Source organism: Siphateles boraxobius, unplaced genomic scaffold (assembly GCF_051911475.1).
Source record: "Siphateles boraxobius isolate OS27281-9 unplaced genomic scaffold, OSU_SipBor_1 22, whole genome shotgun sequence".
NCBI lineage: Eukaryota > Metazoa > Chordata > Actinopteri > Cypriniformes > Leuciscidae > Siphateles > Siphateles boraxobius.
The window spans coordinates 17163827-17185689 of record NW_027508833.1 but is presented as its reverse complement, the minus strand read 5'-3'; the positions used below and the strand labels follow the sequence as shown (position 1 = coordinate 17185689).

General features: G+C 37.3%; 1 protein-coding gene across 1 annotated transcript; it reads right to left on the bottom strand.

The window, feature by feature from the left end:
• Window positions 1–159: 159 nt before the first annotated feature.
• Window positions 160–17667, bottom strand: shprh (SNF2 histone linker PHD RING helicase). Its single transcript, XM_077238810.1, has 30 exons — window positions 17543–17667; window positions 16402–16995; window positions 16152–16281; window positions 15527–15745; window positions 15358–15436; window positions 15060–15210; window positions 14118–14214; window positions 13614–13870; window positions 12430–13056; window positions 11431–11682; window positions 11249–11327; window positions 10171–10334; window positions 9824–10080; window positions 9603–9724; window positions 9410–9498; window positions 8716–8808; window positions 8525–8632; window positions 8281–8423; window positions 8016–8189; window positions 7600–7662; window positions 6718–6943; window positions 6479–6616; window positions 6288–6389; window positions 4490–4561; window positions 4228–4416; window positions 3983–4075; window positions 3809–3895; window positions 2868–3046; window positions 2584–2664; window positions 160–1197 (listed from the first exon to the last, which is right to left on the bottom strand). Exons 2-30 carry the CDS (start codon window positions 16984–16986, stop codon window positions 1101–1103), a joined length of 4953 nt encoding a protein of 1650 aa, XP_077094925.1. The 5' UTR covers window positions 16987–16995; window positions 17543–17667; the 3' UTR covers window positions 160–1100.
• Window positions 17668–21863: the final 4196 nt, after the last annotated feature.

Genomic DNA, 21863 nt, shown 5'->3' with positions numbered 1-21863 from the left:
AGACTTTTTAAGACCCGCAGAAACCATAAACCAATGTCTGAAGTGAATTTTCAGAGGATATTCAATAAAATGATCAGTCTGCTAACCCTGAGAGAGAAAATTACATTCCAATTTACATTGCAAACTGTACAATGGAAATATACAATAAAAATGCTTCTCTTTCTGTTATCAATTTATTGGTTAATTTTGTTCCATTTGAAAATGTGTAAGACTGTATTTTGGTTATCACAAAATTATATTATAATGAAAAGAATGTTTTTTAGTACAGCTTAACAGAAAGAATTCAGTTTCTATGTCTTTGTACATGGTAATTCCAAGACAAAAAAAAGTCTCTTTTTTCCTTTTACTTTCTGGTTTTACTTTTTACAAGTGGTCTTCATTGGATGAGTTTTACAGACATTGAATCACGTGTCTTTTGTCTTGCAAATAGCACCAGATAAATGTTAAAAATAACCTGCTACAACTTTCCGCAGACAATCCACTGAATGGAGCGTCTGAACGGAAGACACTCCCCCAAAGATCAGTGCAGTAAAGTCAAGCGATTTCCTTCCTAAACACAATGGAAAAGACCATAAAATGCATTTAGATAAAAAAAATAAAACAGGATAAGCGCATAACACGATATGTGACATATTGGAATTATCAACTTTACAGCACAGATTGACAGACTGTGATTACATTGGGCTTCTTATAAAACGTTTGTTCAATTAATCACAAATACACGAGTGCTAATGATAAAACGAATCCACTGTACAGCATGTTTAACATTAGAAATGTATTCTAAATTTAAATACAGATCCTTAAAACATTATTAAAAAAACATTTGTTTATGCACAACAAGGCATTAATACAAATTGCACCTACTATCAATCAATCTAGAAAACAATCAATCTAGAAAACAAACAGAGATACAAGACTTATACATTCAATAATTTTCTTTTTACACATCGAGTATAATGAATAAATTACACCACGGGACAGATCGTATAGAAAGGGGAATGTGCAAAGCAAACATATTGGCGTGCTGGAGAGCGAGGTCAGCTCGTCTCCTGGCTGGTGTTAGTGTAGTGTTCACATTACTGGCCTCTGGACTGAGACATTTACTCAAGAGCCTCGCTATCCTCTGTGAACAGCTCGGCCAGATCTGCCACTGTAAATACGGAGGCCTCCGAATGCTTCATGGATGTGGAACTATGACTGAAGAAGATGTTGATTTGAGACAGATTAGTCAAGGTCATTTTCAGTGAACAAACCAAAAAAAAAAAAAGGAAATACTTTAAGGGATAGTTCACCTTAAAATGACAATCAAGTCATAATTTACCCACCCTGGTGTTGTTCAAATAGCATACATTCTTTTTAAAAATTAAAAAAAGCTCTGCTCATGCTCGTTCACATAATGGCAGTAAATAGTGACCAGTGTCAAGTTTTTTTTCTAAAAATACGCAAAATTATCCAAGAATGATCCCATGTGATCCCATGTGATCGTGTCGTATATTCCAAGTGGGTTACACTTTATTTTAAGGTGACGTAGTAACATTGTACGTACTCAAATGAGTACTGAGTAATATTAACTATATGTACTTACTATAGAGTTAAAGTTAAGGGTTTGGTTAAGGATTAGTTACTTGTTATTATGCATAATTTCCTGTTATTACTATATTGAGCACATGTAGTAAGGTGTAAATACATCACCTTAAAATAAAAGTATTACCTCCCAAGTGTTCCGGGGTATACAATAGGGTTTGACGATGTGCACATTAGTGTCCCTCTATTAGTGCCTCACCCAGAATAAGCAAACAAGTTGTGAGAAATCAAGATTAACAAAAACATGATATGAAACACAATGCCTAGAAACCCCTCAAAAAATTATCTGTATACTTTCTTCCCTGAGTCAGATTTCATTGAACAGGAACTACGTTTATCTGATAAAGCGACCCCACGGTTATATACACAGAAGAGAAAAAGGTACATGGGTTGCATTTCATTTAGCGTTTTTATTTATTTTGATTTCTCACAATTTCTTTCTGGGTGAGATGGGGCGAACTGCGACACTTATAAAGTCTCATGAACACACATGCCATGCAGGGATGCATTGCAGACCAAAGTCAAGAATTTTGTTTAATAATTCATTAAATTTAGATTTGTTTTTCACCAAACCATATCGTATATGTCCAGAACACTTGGAATATACAGCATGGGATCATTCTGTGATACTTCTTTTTTTTAAAAGCTTGATGCTGGTTGCTATTCACTGCCATAATATGGATGAGCGAGAGCTGGACATTTTTTTTTTCTCCTTTTGTGGTCCATAAAATAAAGGGCATAAATTATGACTTAATTTTCATTTTAGGGTGAATTATCCCTTTAAGAGTACAATTACTCTTGCATGTTTGAGGACAAATGAGGTTTTCATTCCTGTGTTGACCAGGGAATTAGGGTGGGAGATATATATAAAAAAAAGGGGAACTTCTAGCAGTGCACTTGTATGAAGATGGTTATATAGGGTTAAACATACATAGTCCTAAATTATACTGACTTTTAGGCTATTTATTTAAAATGCTCTCCTTGTGTGTCATGACTCACCTCTTTTCGACTGTTTTTAGCATGGCTTGCATTCGCTCCTCAATGGTGGACTTGATCAGAAACCGATGAACAAACGTGGGTCTGGAAAATTGATGAAAAAATTTTTATAATCTGATAACATCACAGGCCTCATTGGGGTTTTTTGTATTTAAATATGCAAAAATCTTTTTGGAATTTGTGCCATTTTATTGATAAAAGAGATATGCTGGGAGCCAGATTCAAACTCATGTGAGCAACATGTGTTGAAAGCTTGCTGAACACTTTGTGAATGGGTTGATGCCTACTTGGTCTGGCCAATCCGGTGCACTCTTCCGATGGCCTGGAGCTCGTGGGCGGGGTTTAGGATGGGCTCCACCAGCAGCACATGCGTTGCCTCGATGATGTTCAGCCCGTTCGAGCCCGTGTGCAGCGGCATCAGCAAGATGTTGATCTTATCCTCGTATTTAAAAGCACTCAGGTTCTCCTAAAAAAAATGAATGCACCAATCATCATTTCACATTATATATGTATTAGGGGCGGGGGGCAGCTTTGTAGTTAAAGAAATGCAGTGGTAACTAGGGATAATCAAACAGTCCAATTATTTGGATAAAATTTGCCCATTTTAAGATTGTCATGAACCATTAACTGCTAACTCAACTTTCTGAATAACAGAAAGCGTAGTTTTCATAGTTTGTCTTACTGAAATAAATAAATAAATACAAAAATAAATAGATAAATAAACCAAAATAATAACAAAACAAACAAACAGTTCCAAAATTTATTTAATTTCCAGAGTTTTGTTTGTCTCATTTAAAATAAATAAATTAAATTAAATTGTTTTTTGAAGAATTTTCTTTTATTTAAATGTACTGTTTTAAAGATGATTCATTTAAGGTCCAGTTTTGTGTGTCATTTGAAATGAATAAATTAATTAATTGAATTAATAGTACATTAAAAAACAAAACAAAAAACAGGATGGATTCAAATTGATTTAATTTCCAGAGTTTTGCATCTCATTTATAAGCAAAAAAACAACAAAAACAAACAAAAAACAAACAAACATATTTTTTTAAAACAATTAAAGGTAACAGAAATAATTACATTTAAAACCCATGGCTCATTTTAGTGTCTCTACTTGTTTTATAATGAGATGTTTTATTAATTACAGAAAGCAAAGGGGCAAAAAATCCTTCATGAAAAAAAACTAACGTTTTGCTGCTACATTGTCATCATATTCAACACAAACCTGAAATTTGTGAATTCCGTTGATCTGTGCAAACTCCATGTTGTTGTCGAAAAGGGCTTTCGCAATGATGTCCAGGACGCCCTGCCACTGACAGATGAGGCGTAAATGTAAGGTCAAAGGTTAAGAGCTGTAGTCTGCTGTTTGATGTAGTAACTCATTTAATAAGAGTGTTACCGTGGAGAACACAAGAGACTTGGCTCCCGGGTCGGTCATCTGGATTTTCTTTAGGACTCGAACCACAGCTTCGACCTTCGTGGAGTGGCTACCCTACAGGGTAAAGAGATTACAGAGATGCCACATTCATATCTGACCTGCCTGAAAATATCACATCAGTCATTCATCCCAGTAAGTACACTTGTATTTAGCTGCATTGTAAAAAAACATTAAAAGCCTAAAAAAAAGCAGGAATTGCCTCTGACCTTCACAGGGATCTCCTGCCCCTGTTGGGCGCTCTCAGTGGTGAACACATACGAGATCTCTGAATGTGAAGTGGTTTGACGGCATATGGCGCACTTTATGGCTCTACGTCGATTGCCGACGCTGTACTGCTCCACGATGATGGCGATGCACTCGTTACAGAAACAGTGTCCACAGGTCAGTACAGCCCACTATCAATCAAAACACCTTCAGAGTATATACATACATATACACTTGACAAACTCATTTTTGTTTTTATTTTACCTCCTGACCCAGTGGTCGAGCACAGATTGGGCATGGTTCTGGATTCAGACTGCCAGTGGACTTATCCTGAGACTGAATCAATCAATACATGAATTACTACATCAAATGCAACAGTTTCGTTTATCTATACATGTACTACAAGTACACAGTGTCTTAAAACAGGATTTATCATGCAAAACAGGATTTTTCTTGCTTCTTTTAAAAGTTTGAATATAATATGTAGACACGCTCAATTTTACATTATCAAATAAAATACCATGCCTAATCCACCCAGAGCTTTTGTAGAAGCTAAACTAGAGACTTTTCTACTCGTTTCACATGAAGACAGTTCAGCCAGTTATGACAGAAGTTGTGTAATGTATCTTTAAGACAAGACACTACAGATGAATAAGGTAAACAGTTTAACTGATAGATTTCACTAGACGTTTACTAGTAGATTAATTACAGTACATAGAGATAATTGGTTTGTATTACAAATTATCTGAAATGTTGTTTAAATACGCAATTATATGCATCATCTATCTCAGGGATGGGCAACTCGGTCCTCGAGGGCCACTGTCCTGCAGAGTTTAGCTCCAACCCTAATTAAACACACCTGAACAAGCTAATCAATGTTTTCAGGATTACTAAAAAATAATTTTTGTCAGGGTTGGAGCTAAACTCTGCAGCACAGTGGCCCTCGAGGACCGGAGTTGCCCATCCCTTGATCTATCTTATTAAATGTGACAAAAATAATTTCTCATTTGCATACATTTTTAGAACAGAAATCTGAAAATGAGATAAAACCTGGTATTTTCATTTTGTTAACAGAGCTAAAGAATTTACAGAGGGGATTTTGGATATCTCTGTTTATCATTCCATAAATCAAAAAATTCACTATGTTTTTGGGAATAAAATGTTGTATTTAGTTCAGGTAAATGTTATATGAACAAACCCCTTTTTAAAAACCTTCAGAATATAGACAGTTTGGTGCAAGTAAGAGAGAAATTAATCATAAAATATTTTTTTTGTTGTTGAGAAAATGGCCTTTAAATATATTTATTGTAATTTAAATCTACAAATGCAAATAGATAAAATCTAATAAAATAAACACTTAAATGTGTATTTTTGACGTTTACATTCTACTAGTTTGTAAAAATGTAAGAAGACATGTTACGGAACAGTGCATGAAAAAAACATGGTTTTGCCTGTTGCATCTTGCCATAAAGGGATAGTTCACCCAAAAATTAAAATTAGCCCATGATTTACTCACCCTAAAGTCACCCTAGGACATATTACATTCTTCTTTTTGCGGTTTCTGTTTTGAAGTCTATAAAAGTGCATCTATCCATCATAAAAGTGCTCCACATGGCTCAAACACATCGCATTCTCTTCAGAAGGCCTTCATTAACCCCCCGGAGCTGTGTGGATAACGTTTATGATGGATAGATGCACTTTTATGATGGATAAATGCACTTTTATGGACTTCAAAACAGAAATGGCCATTCACTGCCATTATAAAACTGGGTAGAGCCAGGACATTTTTTTTATATAACTCCGTTTGTATTCGTCAGAAATAAGAATATCATATACATTTGAGGGTGAGACTTGAGGGTGAGTAAATCATGGGCTAATTTTCATTTTTGGGTGAACTATCCCTTTAAGACAGAACTCTTACACTCTTATACTCAGGTATAGTAGCAAAAAATACTTAGCTCCAAGGTTCAGAGAGAGAATGATAATGGGTGGACTTTTATGTAAAAACGTTACTAAATGTTAAATAAGGTTCCTTTAAAGTGAGAAAGCCATCATGTTTTACCTTCTCCAGGTTATTGAGATAGAGAAACTGCCCAAGCTTTTTTTGCAGTTGTGATTTTGCCACTGCCCTGTCATTGAGCAGCTTTATCCTATTCTGCTCCACCTGTTCACATGTAAAAAGAGACAAACTAAAGGCTCTTACTTCTCTTAAGTCATATTTAGGATGACAGATGGGATTCTTTTTGTCATCACCTCGTGAGGTTCTATGATATGCAGCACTTTGGGTTTGGGCTCATCAGGTAACCGCACACGCAGCCTCTCGGTGGCCATGCCCAGCTCATCTATGGCCGACACGTGATCCCGCAATGACATCCAGTACTCATGCAGCAGCTGAAAAATCACCAGATGGTCGTGAGATAGGCATTTTGATGAATACATTAAAGCACTTCATCATTCATCATGCACCATGCAATGAGAAATCGATCACAAACCTTATATTCTTTCTTCCAGGACTCAAAGAGCTCCATGAAAGAGTTTCCCTCCTCTATGAGGCCAGACTCCAAGCGGCGGACCTTGGCGAAGGAAAGGGTGGCTTTAAGGGCTCGTTCTGTCTCACTGGCCGCCCACAATCCTCGACTGGTGGTGGGGAGTCTGTCGTCTACCAGACCTTCCTCATCTTCAATCATTTCCTCAAAGATGGCCGTCTGCCCCTTTACTCTGCCCAAAACGCATTAAAAAAAACCCACTTTACAATAAGGTCTGACTTGTTAACATTAGTTAATGCATTATTTTACATGAACTAACTATTAGCAATATATTTTTTACAGCATTTGTTAACCTTTATTAAATGTTAAAAACAATTGTTAGTTGTTTTTCATGTTAGTTCACAAAAAAAGTACAAATTAGCATTAACCAAGATTAATAAATGCTATAGAAGTATTATTCATTGTTAGTTAATCTTAACTAATGTAGTTAATGTTTACAAATGAAAACTTACTGTAAAGGGTCACCAAAAAATAAAGTTTACTGACTTTACTTTCTGCATATAGTGTTTTATAAAGAATAGTTTTCCCAAATGTCTTTAGAAACCCATGATTTTCTTTTCTTGGTTTAGATGACTTGGAATATAATGCATTCAGTCATTTTGACAATTTTTATGATACTTTTATTAATGATACTATATTTTATGGATGAAAGTAGCTTAGCATTCTGCTAAACATCTCCATTGTGTTCTACAGAAGAAAGAAAAGTCATGCAGGTTTGGAATGACATGAGGGTGAGTAAATGATGACAGAACTTTAATTTCCTGGTGAAATATCATAAATTGCACAAAATCTAATGACCAATTGATTTAATGTGATATTATAACTCACGTGTGAGAGAAAAGTTTAGATTCATAGTCCGTAAAAAGTTCATCAGCTTTGCAGAACACACAGCTGTGGAACAAATTTTACACATTTTAAATTCAAATGAGGTGAACAATTACAACAATTTGCAAGTTGTTTAAGGTGTAATGTGTAATTTCTTAAATGCTAGAAACTCCTAAGCAACAAATGCAAAAACAATGACAGTTACAAAACATATGGAACATAGAGGCAATACATTATTGTTATATAATGTGCAATGAAACGATGTAGTACATTTTAAATTCATCCATTTTCACTAGGGGCCTTAGATTTTCGAATCACACTGTTTAGAAACAGTCATTATTTTTCCAATTCAGTCTGGTCCTGCTGCTTCTGTAATATAAAGTATGCACTTCACCTATAAATCATTGAAAAGATTTTACTTGTTCAGTGGCAGTCGAACAGGTCGTAGGTGGCAAAGTGTTGTTTCCTCTATGACTTGCTGAGATGGCGGCCCCTCCAGCTTCTTTACAGCATCCTGGACCGTTTTCTGTGATTTCATCAAATCATCGATTTCAGTGCTGAGCAGAAACTGAAGACCACGAGCATCTCGAAACCTATGAATGAGACGTTTTTGTTAAATGGTAATTTATGCAGTAAAAAAGATTTGTCTGTTAAAAAGGATTAAAGTGAATGGTGGAAGATTACTTGTCTGCCAAAGAGAGCTTGTTGGCTTGTTGTTTATAACTGCAAGTGAGCTCATTTTGAATGCGGCCCACAAGGTCATCATCCATAGAGTACTGAATAGCCTGCTGTATGACATCCAGCCACCAGGGAGAGCGAACGTTCACCTAGAGCACACAATTATCAATTATTAAACTGAATACAGAAAAAAAAAACTCAACTAAAACACTAAGATGAAAAATAGGCACAATGATAACTGAGCTTTTACCTTGCGTTTTAGCTCTCTAATGTGCTGAAGAACAGGTTGCAGGTTCTGTTGTGCTTCTGAAACCTCTGAATTCACCTTGGCCATGTAATGCTGCTTCAGCTGCTCAGCCTAGGATGAAAACACATGGAACTAGAAATGATAGAAGACATAGTACATTTTTTAATAAGAAAATGAGTTCAATTTCAGCCAACCTCTTCTTTGAGACTATCATCTCTCAGGGTAGGAGGAATCCCAGGATGCTTTGCATTTAGAAGCTCCATCAGATTATGGGTTGCATGAAGCCTCTATAATTTCAGACAAAAAAAAATCCAAATAACGATGAGAAGCAACAGTAAATTGCACACCAAAATAAAAACTCTGGAACAATTTTCAACATATTTTTAACAGGAGGTGACAACTTTGTACAAAACAACAATAAAGATGAATTTGGAACAATGAATTGAAATAAGTAAAAAAAAAATAATAACAAAAAAAGGATTTGGGACTGGATGGATGGATAGAGTGTATAGAACGATAGAGCGACTAGAACATTTGATGGATACAGAGAACAGAACGATATATAAAGAGAATAGAACAATAGATAGAACGAACAGAACGATAAAGCGAATAGAACGACAGACAGACAGACAGAACGATAGATAGAGAATAAAACGATAGATAGATAGAGTGAATAGAATGATACTGTAGATAGAGAGAACAGACTAATCAATAGAGAGAATAGAACAATAGATAGACAGAGAAAAGAACGATGGATAGAGCGAACAGAACGTTAGATGGAGAAGATAGAACGATAGAGCGAATAGAACGATAGACAGAATGACAGACAGAACGATAGATAGAGCGAACAGAACAACAGAAAAAAATGAATGAATTGGAATGATTTACCTGAAGGGAATCAGTTTTCAGTCTTGCTTTATGTTCTTCAGATGATCGTAACACATCCCTGTACATCTCCACTGCATCTGCAAACTCTCCTGGCAAGGACAGGGAACCGTTCATTAATGTCAACAGCATTTGAGGCAGGTACAGGTACAGGTACATAAATACTGTAGGTGTTCAGAAACAATGCTCACAACACCTCGAATGATGTGGATTCCAGCTAGACCATTCAGAGCACACACCAGCTGCCTGTGGGCTTCTTCACACTCCACCCGACATTTTTTCTGCAATGACTTCAGCAATTCCTCCATTGTCATTGTGCTGGGAAACAAACAAACAAATCAATGTGGATGTAATGAACCGAAAAACTTCATCTCCCAAAAAACTGATCAACTACATCTAAAATCTTTTTCTAAGAACCTCTTCTGGAAGGGCAGAAATTCTCCTCTGACAGCTTGCGGGTGGCAGCAGGCCTGACGTAGACGCAGAAGAGGGTATAATATGGTAGTGACGGTACGTCGGTCCAAACTACCCAGCTTTAGTGACCAGTCAGAGATCTTCCTTAGCTTGACAAGAGCATCCGTGGAGCAAACCTCATGCTGACGGTGGTAAAAGTGTCCTTCCACTGGGGAGAAGTTGAGCCAATGGGTCTCTTCTGTTTGAGGGGGGATTTGGATCTGGAAATGAAGTATATGACAACAAATTAAAGCACAGATGAGATGTTGGTTAAGATTAGACAATTAAAGTCAAAGAAATAACCTGCTAACCTGATCAATGACATCTTTTTTGGCAGATCGCCACAGTAATTGACCAATGACATTGTAGAGTGGTCCCGTGTTGCCGTGACGATATGGGCGATAGAGTAACTGGTCCCACCAGTACTTGACCCAATAGGGATCAACTCCCAAGAACAGGACCAGACCATACAAGTCTAAAAGATAACATATAAACCAAAAACGATTATCATGACATAATAAAATGTCTTCTGATTAAATTAGGCTGATTCATTGCTGGCGTTAATGCCAAGATATTTTATTTGTGACCACAGTAGAAAACATGTCAAATGAACTGGGAAGTTCTTTTAAAGGTGCTGTATGTAACTTTTCCACTATACTAAAGCATAAAAATACCATAATATGTTTGCAGATTTTTAGGAAACATCCTGAATTCACATACTCGTTTCTCTGAAAAACACTTCTAAAGTACAGCCAGTTATTTTACTATAAATATTTATACACATACAATAAAATATGTTAGTCGTAATTATACGTTGGTAAATATTGCTATTTATTGCAATATATTGTTACACATATAAATACATTGTTTTAAAATATAATTCTTCCATGAGTTTATTAAATGAGCAAAAGATGACTACTACTTGCATTTTGCTCTTATTACATTGTACATTTTGAATCAAATATTGTTTGGTTATTTTAAAATAGATGTTTCTTTTAAATGTATACATAAAACCGAACACACACACAAAGGTGGAACTGGGGAAGGTGGAGGGTTTCTAAAAGCACGCTGCAGACTGCTAACAGTAACACTACCAGTATTTGAATGTTGAGCCACAGCTTATTGGCCGCTGATGCAACAGCACCCAATCATCTGCGCTATGTAGTTAACGATGTGAGTGATATAAATTGAGTTAAGGACCTACCAGCCTGCGCCATCTAGAGTTTCATGAGAGAACTTGGTATATATAAACACCCAATAGTACTACAACTTGGACATACAAAAATATTCCACGAAAATATTAAGCAGAATAAATGTTTTTCTGAACAGTAGTGTGTATGTATACACACATCAATATATTTTTTTGAATGAAATATTAATTCTGCTCACCTTCCAAACCTCTCTGTACAGGTGTTCCACTGACACACCAACGATTAACAGATGTGAGACGCAAAGCCATCTCTGCTGCCTGAACAGATAAAAAACTATTTCATAAAAATGATTGTGCTGTCTCTGAGATTAAAAATGAACAGGATAAATATCAGTAATATTAATGTGACTGCTGTGATGACCTTAGCTGTGGTGCACTCCACCATCTGAGCCTCATCCAAGCAGACGCGCCACCACTCCACGGCCACTAGAGGGCTCGGTATGGCCATGTAGCGCTTCTGGTTGCGGAATCGCCGGCCGTCTTTGCTGTTGCTGTGGGGAATGTCGACGTAATTGAGTTCAGTGCGCAGCACATCATAAGTGGTGATGACCACATCCTGCTCAGCCAGAATGTGGGGTTGGATGAAACCATGTCTCTTCACGCCCTGATACACCTAAAAACCAGTTTCAAGTAAAAAAAAAAGAAGAAGAATTTAATGGAATACTTCAGTATTAAAAATAAGTGATTTATGCGTGCACATCATTATTATTATCATTATGCCCTCGTAATCTTTAATCAACACAACTTCCCCTCCCTCTTGCAGCGACAGCCCTTCTCTGATGGACCCTTTTCACAGACTGTGATGATGCGTTTTAATGATCATCATCATCGTAAATCCTGCTTTTTTTATATATATATATATATATACACAGTGTATATATATATATTAATTATTATTTATTTATTTTTATTATTTATTTATATCACTATACTTTGTATTATATTACCTTTGCATTCAATGACGAAAAACTAGCTAACGCTGCTGTGAGGGTGTTTCTAATACAGTGGCTGTGGGAGTGACGGATAAATTGACATCTTTCTCTCTTCTGACTGCCGTTATCAATCCCTCTCTATTTTGTTCCTCTTCCATAGTATTGAAAAAAAAAATTTAAAGTCAATGGAAGCCCATCACCTGTTACTGACATTTTTCAAAATATATTCTTTTGTGTTCAGCAGAAGGAAGAAATTCATACAGGTTTGGAACAACTTGAGGGTGAGTAAATAATTTCAGATTTTTCATTTTTGGGTGAACTATCCCTTTAAGTCTTTTAAATAAACAATACAATCAAAAAAGAATCAAGGTCCCCACTACTGGTTAAACTAACTAAATAGTAGTAGTAGCTCTCTAGTTGGTCCTCACCAGCACTCTAAGGGAGGAAGTATGAATGTGCCGGTTAATTTCATCCACCCACTGGTGACAGATGGAGCTGGGTGAGATGATAAGAGTGGCTCCAGTAGACACAGGTGTCATGGCCACCAGGCAATGAGGGCAATAAAACGGGGTTGTTTCTAGGTTCTCCTCTTTATAGTTGACACACTCCGCGTGCTGCCACAGCAGACAATTGAGGCACTGAACCCGAGGCTTATAGTCCACCAACCCGAGCTCTCCACAGATGCACTCAAAGCGGTAATCTGAGGTGTTAAACGGGATCACAGACGCTCTAGTTGGGGTTTCAGGTTCAGGCTTTGAGCTTTGTGCAAGATCTGCTTCAGTACTCTCAATATGGATGTTTTTTGTCATTTGATGTTGGGGTTTGTCTGCTATTTCTTTATCATCTTCATCTGTGATGTCTACTGACGTCTTCTGCTGTGGATTCTCTGCGTCCAGAAGGGAATCTGACTCACACTTCAGTTCCTCTGTGAGGAGAGGAGGTTCCGCACTGTCTTCAGAATCTGATGCTGTGGTATATGAGGTCAGTGATGCCTCTTTATCCTGAGCAGAAACTCGACGAGATGTTCTCCTGGGAGTGGCCTTGTCAAATGATTTCTGCAAAAATAGTACAAAACATGAAAAAAGTGCATTTCATTTCACATTTCAATAGTGTCTTATTTATTTTATAAAATGGTCACTATTATTCTTTAAAAAAAAACATTTTTGGGTAAACTATCCCTTTAAGTAACATCCTTATGCTAGAAAATATAGTTCCTTAAATGCACAATAAGATTAGTAGCCGCTATCAACTTTTTCAATCAGATTTTAAAGACATAACTATTAATTTGTTCTATTATACATGTATAATTAAATATATGTTTAATCTTATAATTATAATAATTTAAGCTATACAATCTGGTGTCTCTGAAACACTGTAAGATGAGTCAAAGAATTGTAAATGTTTTTAATGTTGCTCTACAATCTTTTACAATCTTATTTGTATTGGTTTTGTTATTTTTGGCTCCTATCTTGGCCAATCCTTTAAAAGAGATTTTTTCCAGGTTAAAAACCAATAATAAATACTTATGTATACAAAAAATGTTTTATATATTTATGATAAACACACACACAAAAAAGTAAAAATCTCTATAGAAATAGTGAAAATTACACACAGTTCGATGAGCGGCGGGCTTCCTCCTCTTTTCTTTGTAGTTCTTCCCCAGTTTGAAGGATCCTGCTAGCCCTCTTCCTTTGATCTGTTCCACAATGTTCTCACTAATGAGTTTAGTCAAGATTTTCTTAATATGGTTACGGTTCTTTAGGGTGTCATACTTGTACATGGTCCTTAGATATGCAAAAATGGCATTGATTGACGCTCCTTTCCCAACCTTCATTTCCTTGATCGCAGTCAACAGCATCTCACGAACAGCTGAAAAGAGAGAGGAAATGAATGCAATAACTTATTTACATTATTTATGCACATAGGAGCTGTTCTTGGATCAACAACCTTAGCTGTAACATTATCTAACCCGTGACATGTTAATGAAAATATTTTTCCCTACCCCAAAAATAGCATTTGAATGCTGCTCTAGAACCAATCAGGATGTTGATCCAGGAACATGTATTGTTTGGTTACATCACATTTGATCAAATGAAACCTGTTAAAAATGTTTTACCTGGATAAATTATCTTCTCCTTGGGTTTCACTTCATGTTTAATGGTTCGTTGTCTCTCTAATGGTGGAGGAGGGACAAAGTAATTCACAGATTGCCCCTGGGGAGGACAGAGACACAACAGTAAAACAAACCAAGTTTTTTACTAATTTCTGGAAAACCAAATAAATATTTCAGTGTCCCTTGCCATTTAATTAGGAAATTCTGGTAACACTTTACAAAAAGGGTTACATTTTTTAACATAAGTGGTTCTTAAACTTTTTTGGACACGCAAGAACCAATGAGGTTTGTTCTCCCACATCAAGCAGGTTTGTTTGAGCTTCTGTTTATGTTTGCTGATCAATGTTTAAATGTGAATAAAAGCCTAAATTAAATCTGCTCATCATTTAAAGCGATCGAGTCTCTTCACACAATTTGGACTAAACCACTCAATTTAAATGGATTAGTTTTACCATCTCTTAATAAACTTTTTAAAGCTTCAAAGTGGTAGTTGCGTAGCTGTCAATGGATATCAATTAAAAAGCAGCTGCTATTCATGTACTTTTTTTCTGCTGATTTCCCACGCTCCCCTGCAGAACCTGTGCGCCCCCTATATTAATTACATGAACTACCTATGAAAAATACTTCTAAAGCATTTATTAATTTTATTTATTGTTAATTTCAACATTTAGTAATACATTATTAAAATAAAAGGCTGTGTATGATAATATTACTTAATGAAACTAACAAAGAACAGTTGTATTTGTTTATCGTTAACAAAGATAAATAAATGCTTTAACAAATGTATTGCATTTTTAGTTAATGCATCAACTAATGAAACCTTATTGTAAAATGTTACTGAAAATACATTACTGCAGAACTTTTTCTGTAAAATAATTTACTGCAGAGTTTTTTCTGTAAAAATTTTTTTCAAGCATTTGAGGGCACATGCAATTGTAAACTTACCACAGGTAAAGTGAGAACCCCATGCTCTAGGTTTTGCCGGGTGTTACACAGAATAAGGGCCAGTACTTCCACGGTTTTCCCAAGCCCCATCTCATCAGCAAGGATCCCACCAGGCCAGTCCACTCCAGCCAGAGGAAACTCTCGGATCAAGCTGTGATTGAAGTCAAGGTAATTAGAACAATGACTAGCATGACTGATCTACAAAACTAAATGATATTGATATTATTGGATAGGTCATGCACATCTGTTTTAACTACAGTTTCAGTAATTACTCCTCAAAGTAGAAAAAGAATCATACCATCCAGAGTAAGGATTGTAAAAGAGTTTTTTGCCACAAATCGTGATAATTTCCCTCCAAAGAAAATGCAACTTTTGCTCTGTGCAAGGAATACAAAGACTGTATATTAGCACTGAACTGTTCTCATGCACTGACATACAGCAAAGATGACGATAAAGCTGTGAAAAACCTTGAGAGCTGCTGCTTTTGTACTTCTCTCTCCTCAGCATCCAGCTGACCGCCTGACTCTGATAGGGTCTCAGCACAGGTATGAGGCCCGGGTGCTGGACGTCGAAGCTCTGCTCCGCTGCTTCTGTCAGGTGGAGGTGTCTGACATGTTCGTACAGCTCCTCAACGTTCTGACGCTCCAGATCAGTGTCACACTCCTCCTCTTCGTTGTCCATCACCTCTAAAAAATAAAAATAAAAATCACTTTGGAATAAAGTCAAAAAAAGAATATTACAGGAACTATGCACAGAATATGCATAATTTCAGCTTATCCTACAGTTTATACAAAATAAAAATACATTTTAGCACCATGAACCTCATTTTAACTCATTATAGTACTGTACTGTCATAGTATTGTATTTAGTTATTTATTTTTAATCAATTTTTATTTATTGTTTGTTCGAATTCAATTTTTGTGGGCTTAGTGGGCCTTGGAGTGCAGCTCCACCTCCAGCCTCAAGTGTATTACTGTAAATATGTTTCCTGTTTGCTTTTACAAAATGACAAATAATATACTTTTGATGTGACCCCCTCACTTTTTGCTGGAAACTTAAATGGTGGCATATTAAAATTATATTTAAGATTACCGGGGATGATGAAGTCATAGAAGAATTCCATTAATTTCTGCAGAAGCTGATTGGCTTTTTTAATGCGCCCATTTCCTTCACTGAGGAATTCTGGTCTGCCCAATCCTGATTCGAGAAGAAAAATGTTCAGCTGTTCAATAAAGCAAATGGAGAAAAACACAGTGATTGGTTAATGTTATGTTTTAATGATGGGAGTGTATTGAATCCAAAGTCACAAACCCCTCCATCCTAATGATTTTGAAATACACACCTTTACTGATTCATCTCCTGAAGCATGGCACAATTTAATGATCTTTCTCTTCTGTAGCCAATCCAGATCCTCCAACAATTTTCCACCAAAGGAACACTCAATCGGCACAGGGCAGAGAGGACCACTTCTGCCTGTCTCAACCTCCAATTCATGACTATCCAGACTCAGACTTAGATTGTCACCTGTTCTCTGCAGGCAGAAGGAATCGTCTCCAAGCACAAAAGGAATCTTTGGATACAGGTCAAACTCTCCAATCAGCGCGTTCCACCCCTGTTCGAGAGCAGAAAGGGGCATCACATTCAGTTCTATGGTATCTGAAAGGGAATCCTGTATGGAGCAGGTTGGACGCTCTTCTGATGGTCCTTCTTCTGTGCTTGCAGAAGATACAAAACACAGGCTTTTCTCTTCCTGGCTGCTCTCAAGCACTGGTCCAGGCTGACAGCTGTCCGACGATGCTGGGATTGACTCCTGAATGTCTTCACAATCACCTTCATTTTTCCGATCTTCAAGCATATCCCACTCCAGTCTCCTCTTGGCCTCCTCGTCCATGCGCACCGGCGGCGCACGTTTCCTCCGGCTACTCATAGTGGAAACCTGCAGAGATACGATGACACAAAGCTGAATTATCCCATTTATTTACCATTTTGAATTAAAATGCTTCACATTAAATGAGACTAAATGTAACAGAAAGCATGGGCAAAATTATACACCACTTCAATTTGAAACAGTATGGGAATAACGTTATTATATCAGTTGTTAGATACATACTGCAAATAAGTACACAAATGTACAGATGTTCAAACAAAATCTCTTACAGTTACAAAACTACACACATTCTCTCCTTTACAGAATCACGTATTTTGCACTATATTACACTGCAATATGTCAGACTGTAGCTTTAATTCTATTTAATTCAGCACAAAAACAATTGTGGTAACATGCTGACGTTACTGCACTAATCCAGTGATTTGGTAAATAAACAAATCCATGATTTTGTTTAAAAATTAAATTGAAAAGAATTCCGTAGGACGTCAGTGTAAATAAACAATATCAGAATTGAAATTATATATTCCATTCATTCAGTCAAACGCTGCAGAATATTGACTATCAGCATGCCGCTTCATCGGCAATCGAAATGTACCTTTGTTTAGCTTTGGGATGAGTTCTTGTCAGCAGCAAATAAATGTCCTGAAATAACTTTTATAAGCTCCAAAACCAGCGCGACATTTTCATGCGTTTCTCCGCCATATTTAAAATACAGGAAGCGACGTCAGTCGGAACCAAAACAATGCCAATGCACTGTAATATCTCAAACATTAGATGGCGCTAAACAGCCTTGTACAGCCAAGTATGGGACTCTTCTATCTGAAAGAAGCCAGTAAATGACAGTCATGAATAAAAAAAAGTTTAACAAGGCAATAAATAGTTTAATCAGTAAACAGAATTCTCAATATTAGATGTTGGTTTGTTCAGCTGCAGAGATCCCTTGCAAGGTTTAATTTCTTTAATGAACAACACTACTCATGAGAGGAAGTTTAACGGTTTAGTGCCAAACGATACCATTCTCAGAGTGTGTGTGTGTGTGCGTGTGTGTGTGTGCGTGCGTGCGTGTGTGTGTTGGGGATGGCTGTGCTAGAGGACAGATGATTGAAAATATTAGGCTTGAAAAGATCTAATTGTGAATTAATAACTAAATTAAATTAAATTTTCTTAAACGTTGTGTTTTGTCTTTTTCCAAGATTTAAATCTACACATTGATGTGTTTATGCGTAGGGGAGACTGATGGGGAGTGTTGTATGGAGCTAGAATTGTGTCTTTATTATGCGAGAAAATAAATGATCTGAGAGGAAAAAAAAAGATTGAGAGAAAAAGTTATCACACTGATAGCAAAAAAGCATTTCATGAGAGAAAAAAATAATATTTGAGAGAAAAAAATTTCATACCAATAGCAAAAAATAATAATATTTTATATTAAAAAAAGTTTTGAGAGAAAGTTTTTTCTCATAGAACATAAAAAAATATAAATTTGAGATTTTTAAAATTATTTCTGACAAAGGCAAAGTCGCTGTGTAAAATGGCTCTGAAAAGAGCCTTTGGGGTGTATTTAGCTCCTGTTGAGAAAAAGAAGAAACATGAGTCAAATATATTGCAAATGCCTTTAATTAATATGCACTCAGTTTTAATTTATCTTTATTGACTAAAACAGAAAAATCAGATGAAAATCGATCACTGAAAAAATAGAAAAGACAATTATTCTATTTTGTTTAAATTACAAAGGTTAATGAAGGCTCTATTTTATGAATAGGTGTGTGTCCAAAAAAACACTTACTTCACTTATCACTTTACTACTTCATAACCACCTCTTTATCTGACTGCCTACAGAGGCTGAGCGCTTGTACTAAACTGAGCTCTTTGATTGACAAGCCTACTTTTAACGTTACCATAGAAACGCACAACAAAAAAGCTGCCTTTAATTGTCACTTAGACAAAATCCTTAAAAATGCCCTCAGAGTGTAAGGGATTAATATTATAAAAGGACAGATGTCATTTTTGTGTGGAAAAAAAGACAGTCCGTCAATTTTATGACCGTTTATTAGTTTAACCTGGCTGTTTAGCTCTCCTCAGACTGAAAGAGAAAAACGAGTTCCCCTCATGTCTAAAAATACTGTATAAAATAACTCACTTAATCTATATTTAATACGCGAACATATTAACAGTCAGTAACAAGTTAATAAAAAAAATGTTTTCTATTGTTTTATACTCAACCCATTTCTGATACCTGACTCTGTTAGAACGAACCTGTGAGCCTTGCTCTAGGGCAGTTGGCTCCAACCCTAGTCAAACACACCTGAACAAGCTAAACAATATCTTCAGGATTACTAAGACTATAGGCAGGTGAGGTTTTTTTCAGTGTTGGAGCCAAACTCTGCAGGACAGCGGCTCTCTAGGACTGAACTTGCCTACCCCTGCTCTAGGGTGAAGGGCTTTTCCCCAGAAAGGGGTCCCGGGGTGGCGTAGTCGGTAACTTTGTGACAGCCCACCTCACTTTGTGGCCTGGTTATCCATGCTAATGTGTAGGTTGAGCAGAATTTCCTAAAATCTTAGTGTACCTCTAGTTAAACCTGCCACATTTGGCGTAGTCGGCATGGTCTATTCAGCTGTTCAGATTCAGACTTGGGTAGAGTTTCTTTTGTATGTTTCAGAACGTTGGTGACTGTGCCGTGGGGTTTGGACTGGGTGAGTACCCTTTTCAGCATGCTTATGGACAATGAACTACAAGAGATGAGGGATTTAGTAGCCCAATTAACCCTCTGGGGACAAAGCCCTTTTTGGTCTGTTTTCTCTATTTTTACATTTGGGCTTATAAACTATATGTAATGGAGACTGAACACTATGTGTTGGTATCTATGGATTCAGAAGACCCTAAGCTAACATAAGCATGCATGTAATGTGTTTATAAAGGAAGTATGAATGAAAAATGTAAAATAAACTAGAGAATTACAAAAACGGAAATTCGATTTTTGTCATTTATTTCTGAAAATCACACATCACACAACAATAGTGAACAGTTTTTGAACAAAAAATATAATTGTCAAAGCCTTTGCCTGACAGACATGTGTAATTGTTAAATATGTGTAAAGAACAATGAAAACATTTACTTTATTTACAAATAGTCCCAGACGTTTTTCTTAGGAATGCTTAGAATTTTCCAAGCAATGCTTTCTCCTCGTCACTCTCCAGTAATTGTTCCAGAGCTTATTCCAGCATAAATCATTTACTGCTTGCCATCATAAAAGTGCTAAAACAATAAATAATGCTAAAATTGTATGTATATGTATATATTATAATTGTTCTGTCTCTCTCATATAAATCTCTGCACGCTCTCGCTCTGTAAAGCCTTGTTTATACTCGACGCGTCTGTTCGCTTTCTGTCGTCTATGCCACTCGACGCTGTTTGCGTCATATCCCTTACCACCCCTTGCAAGGCTACAGGGTCCTCCGATTTGCTAGAATACGTCATGGTAACCTTCCTCTGATTGGGTAAGAAAAATATTCCTCCATCTGCAATTTTTCCATGGGTTGTTGCTCGTGAATCTGCCAAACAACATCGATTTCATTGGCCTTTTACGTAGTGGTATTGCGCAACAAGGAAGTGAGTATACAAGCCGGGTAAGTTATCACTGTTTTCAGCGGAATCTGAGGAAGACGACAAAAAAGACCGCACCTCTCTATCATTAATAGATTTTAAGATAATCACACATTTGTTAAAGTATGCCATTTTGGGCGGTACCGCCCAATCCGTCCCCAGAGCGTTAAGGGCAGAATATGAGAGACTGCGGCAGGAGCGGGTGACTGTTGAGCAGCCCGATCCTGGCGCAGCTTCTACTAGCACGGCGCAGCCTTTTACGCCTCTGTCAGCTGTCAGCCCACCATGATGTGGGTGCTTGCATGGTTGAACGATTCGTGTTCATTCCGAGAGACAGACGCGGTCCAAATTTTAATGGCAGGTCTGGTATCTGTATTGACTAGTGGGTTGAAGAAGCCAGAGCGTGCATGCGTATTCGTAATATGACACCCGCCGGGCAGGCCTTTTTCCTGTATGATCATCTTGAAGGAGAGGCCTGAGACGAGATTAAATAATGGTCAAGTGCTGATAGGGGTGATCCAGACAAAATTATTTCTCCGTTGCGTGAAGTGTATGGTTGCGCAGAGTCATATGTCACACTACAAGAGACATTTTTTTCACGGCGGCAACATGAGGGAGAAGCGTTGTTAGAGTTCTCCCTGGCTTTGAGTCGTTTTTAGAGGGTGAAAAAGCCAGTCGGCGCACGTTATTTCTAATGGCGATATTGTTGTGAGAGATCAATTTGTTGAGTGCGTGTCCGATAATGCACTTCGTCAAGAGCTGAAACAACTGATAAGACGGCAGCCCACTGTAACGTTGTTAGAGGTCCTGGGGGAGGCAATCCGTTGGGAAAGAGAGAGAATGCCAGGTGGTGCCAAGGGTCGAACTCAGTCGGTCCCTTTGGTGAGTGGGTTCCAGTTTGAGGTCCGGGGAGGTCCTGATCCGGTTCGGGGAGGTCAATCGTCCGAACTAGGTGAGCTGCAAGAGAATCTGCGTCAGCAGCAACAGCAGATAAATCTGCTCACCCAAACTATGACCCGTAACCAAAATACCTTTTCACGTGGTCGTGCGTCTCATTCAACCAAATTGATCTGTAGAAGGTGTTAACAACTAGGTCACTTTGCACGAAAGTGCGACAGTGAACGTTGTCCCCCTCGCTCCCCGTCACACCCTCTTGTTGCCCCCTTGTCCAGTGAACCAAGGCCATTGTCTGGCCCTAATCCTTCAAAAAACTAGTTCCTACCGGGCTTCAGAGCCACAGTTCGGTAGGGAGCGCACGTGGTTCTCATGTTTGTAATGGTGACGAATCGGCATCCCACTTAGTTTTCTCATGTCC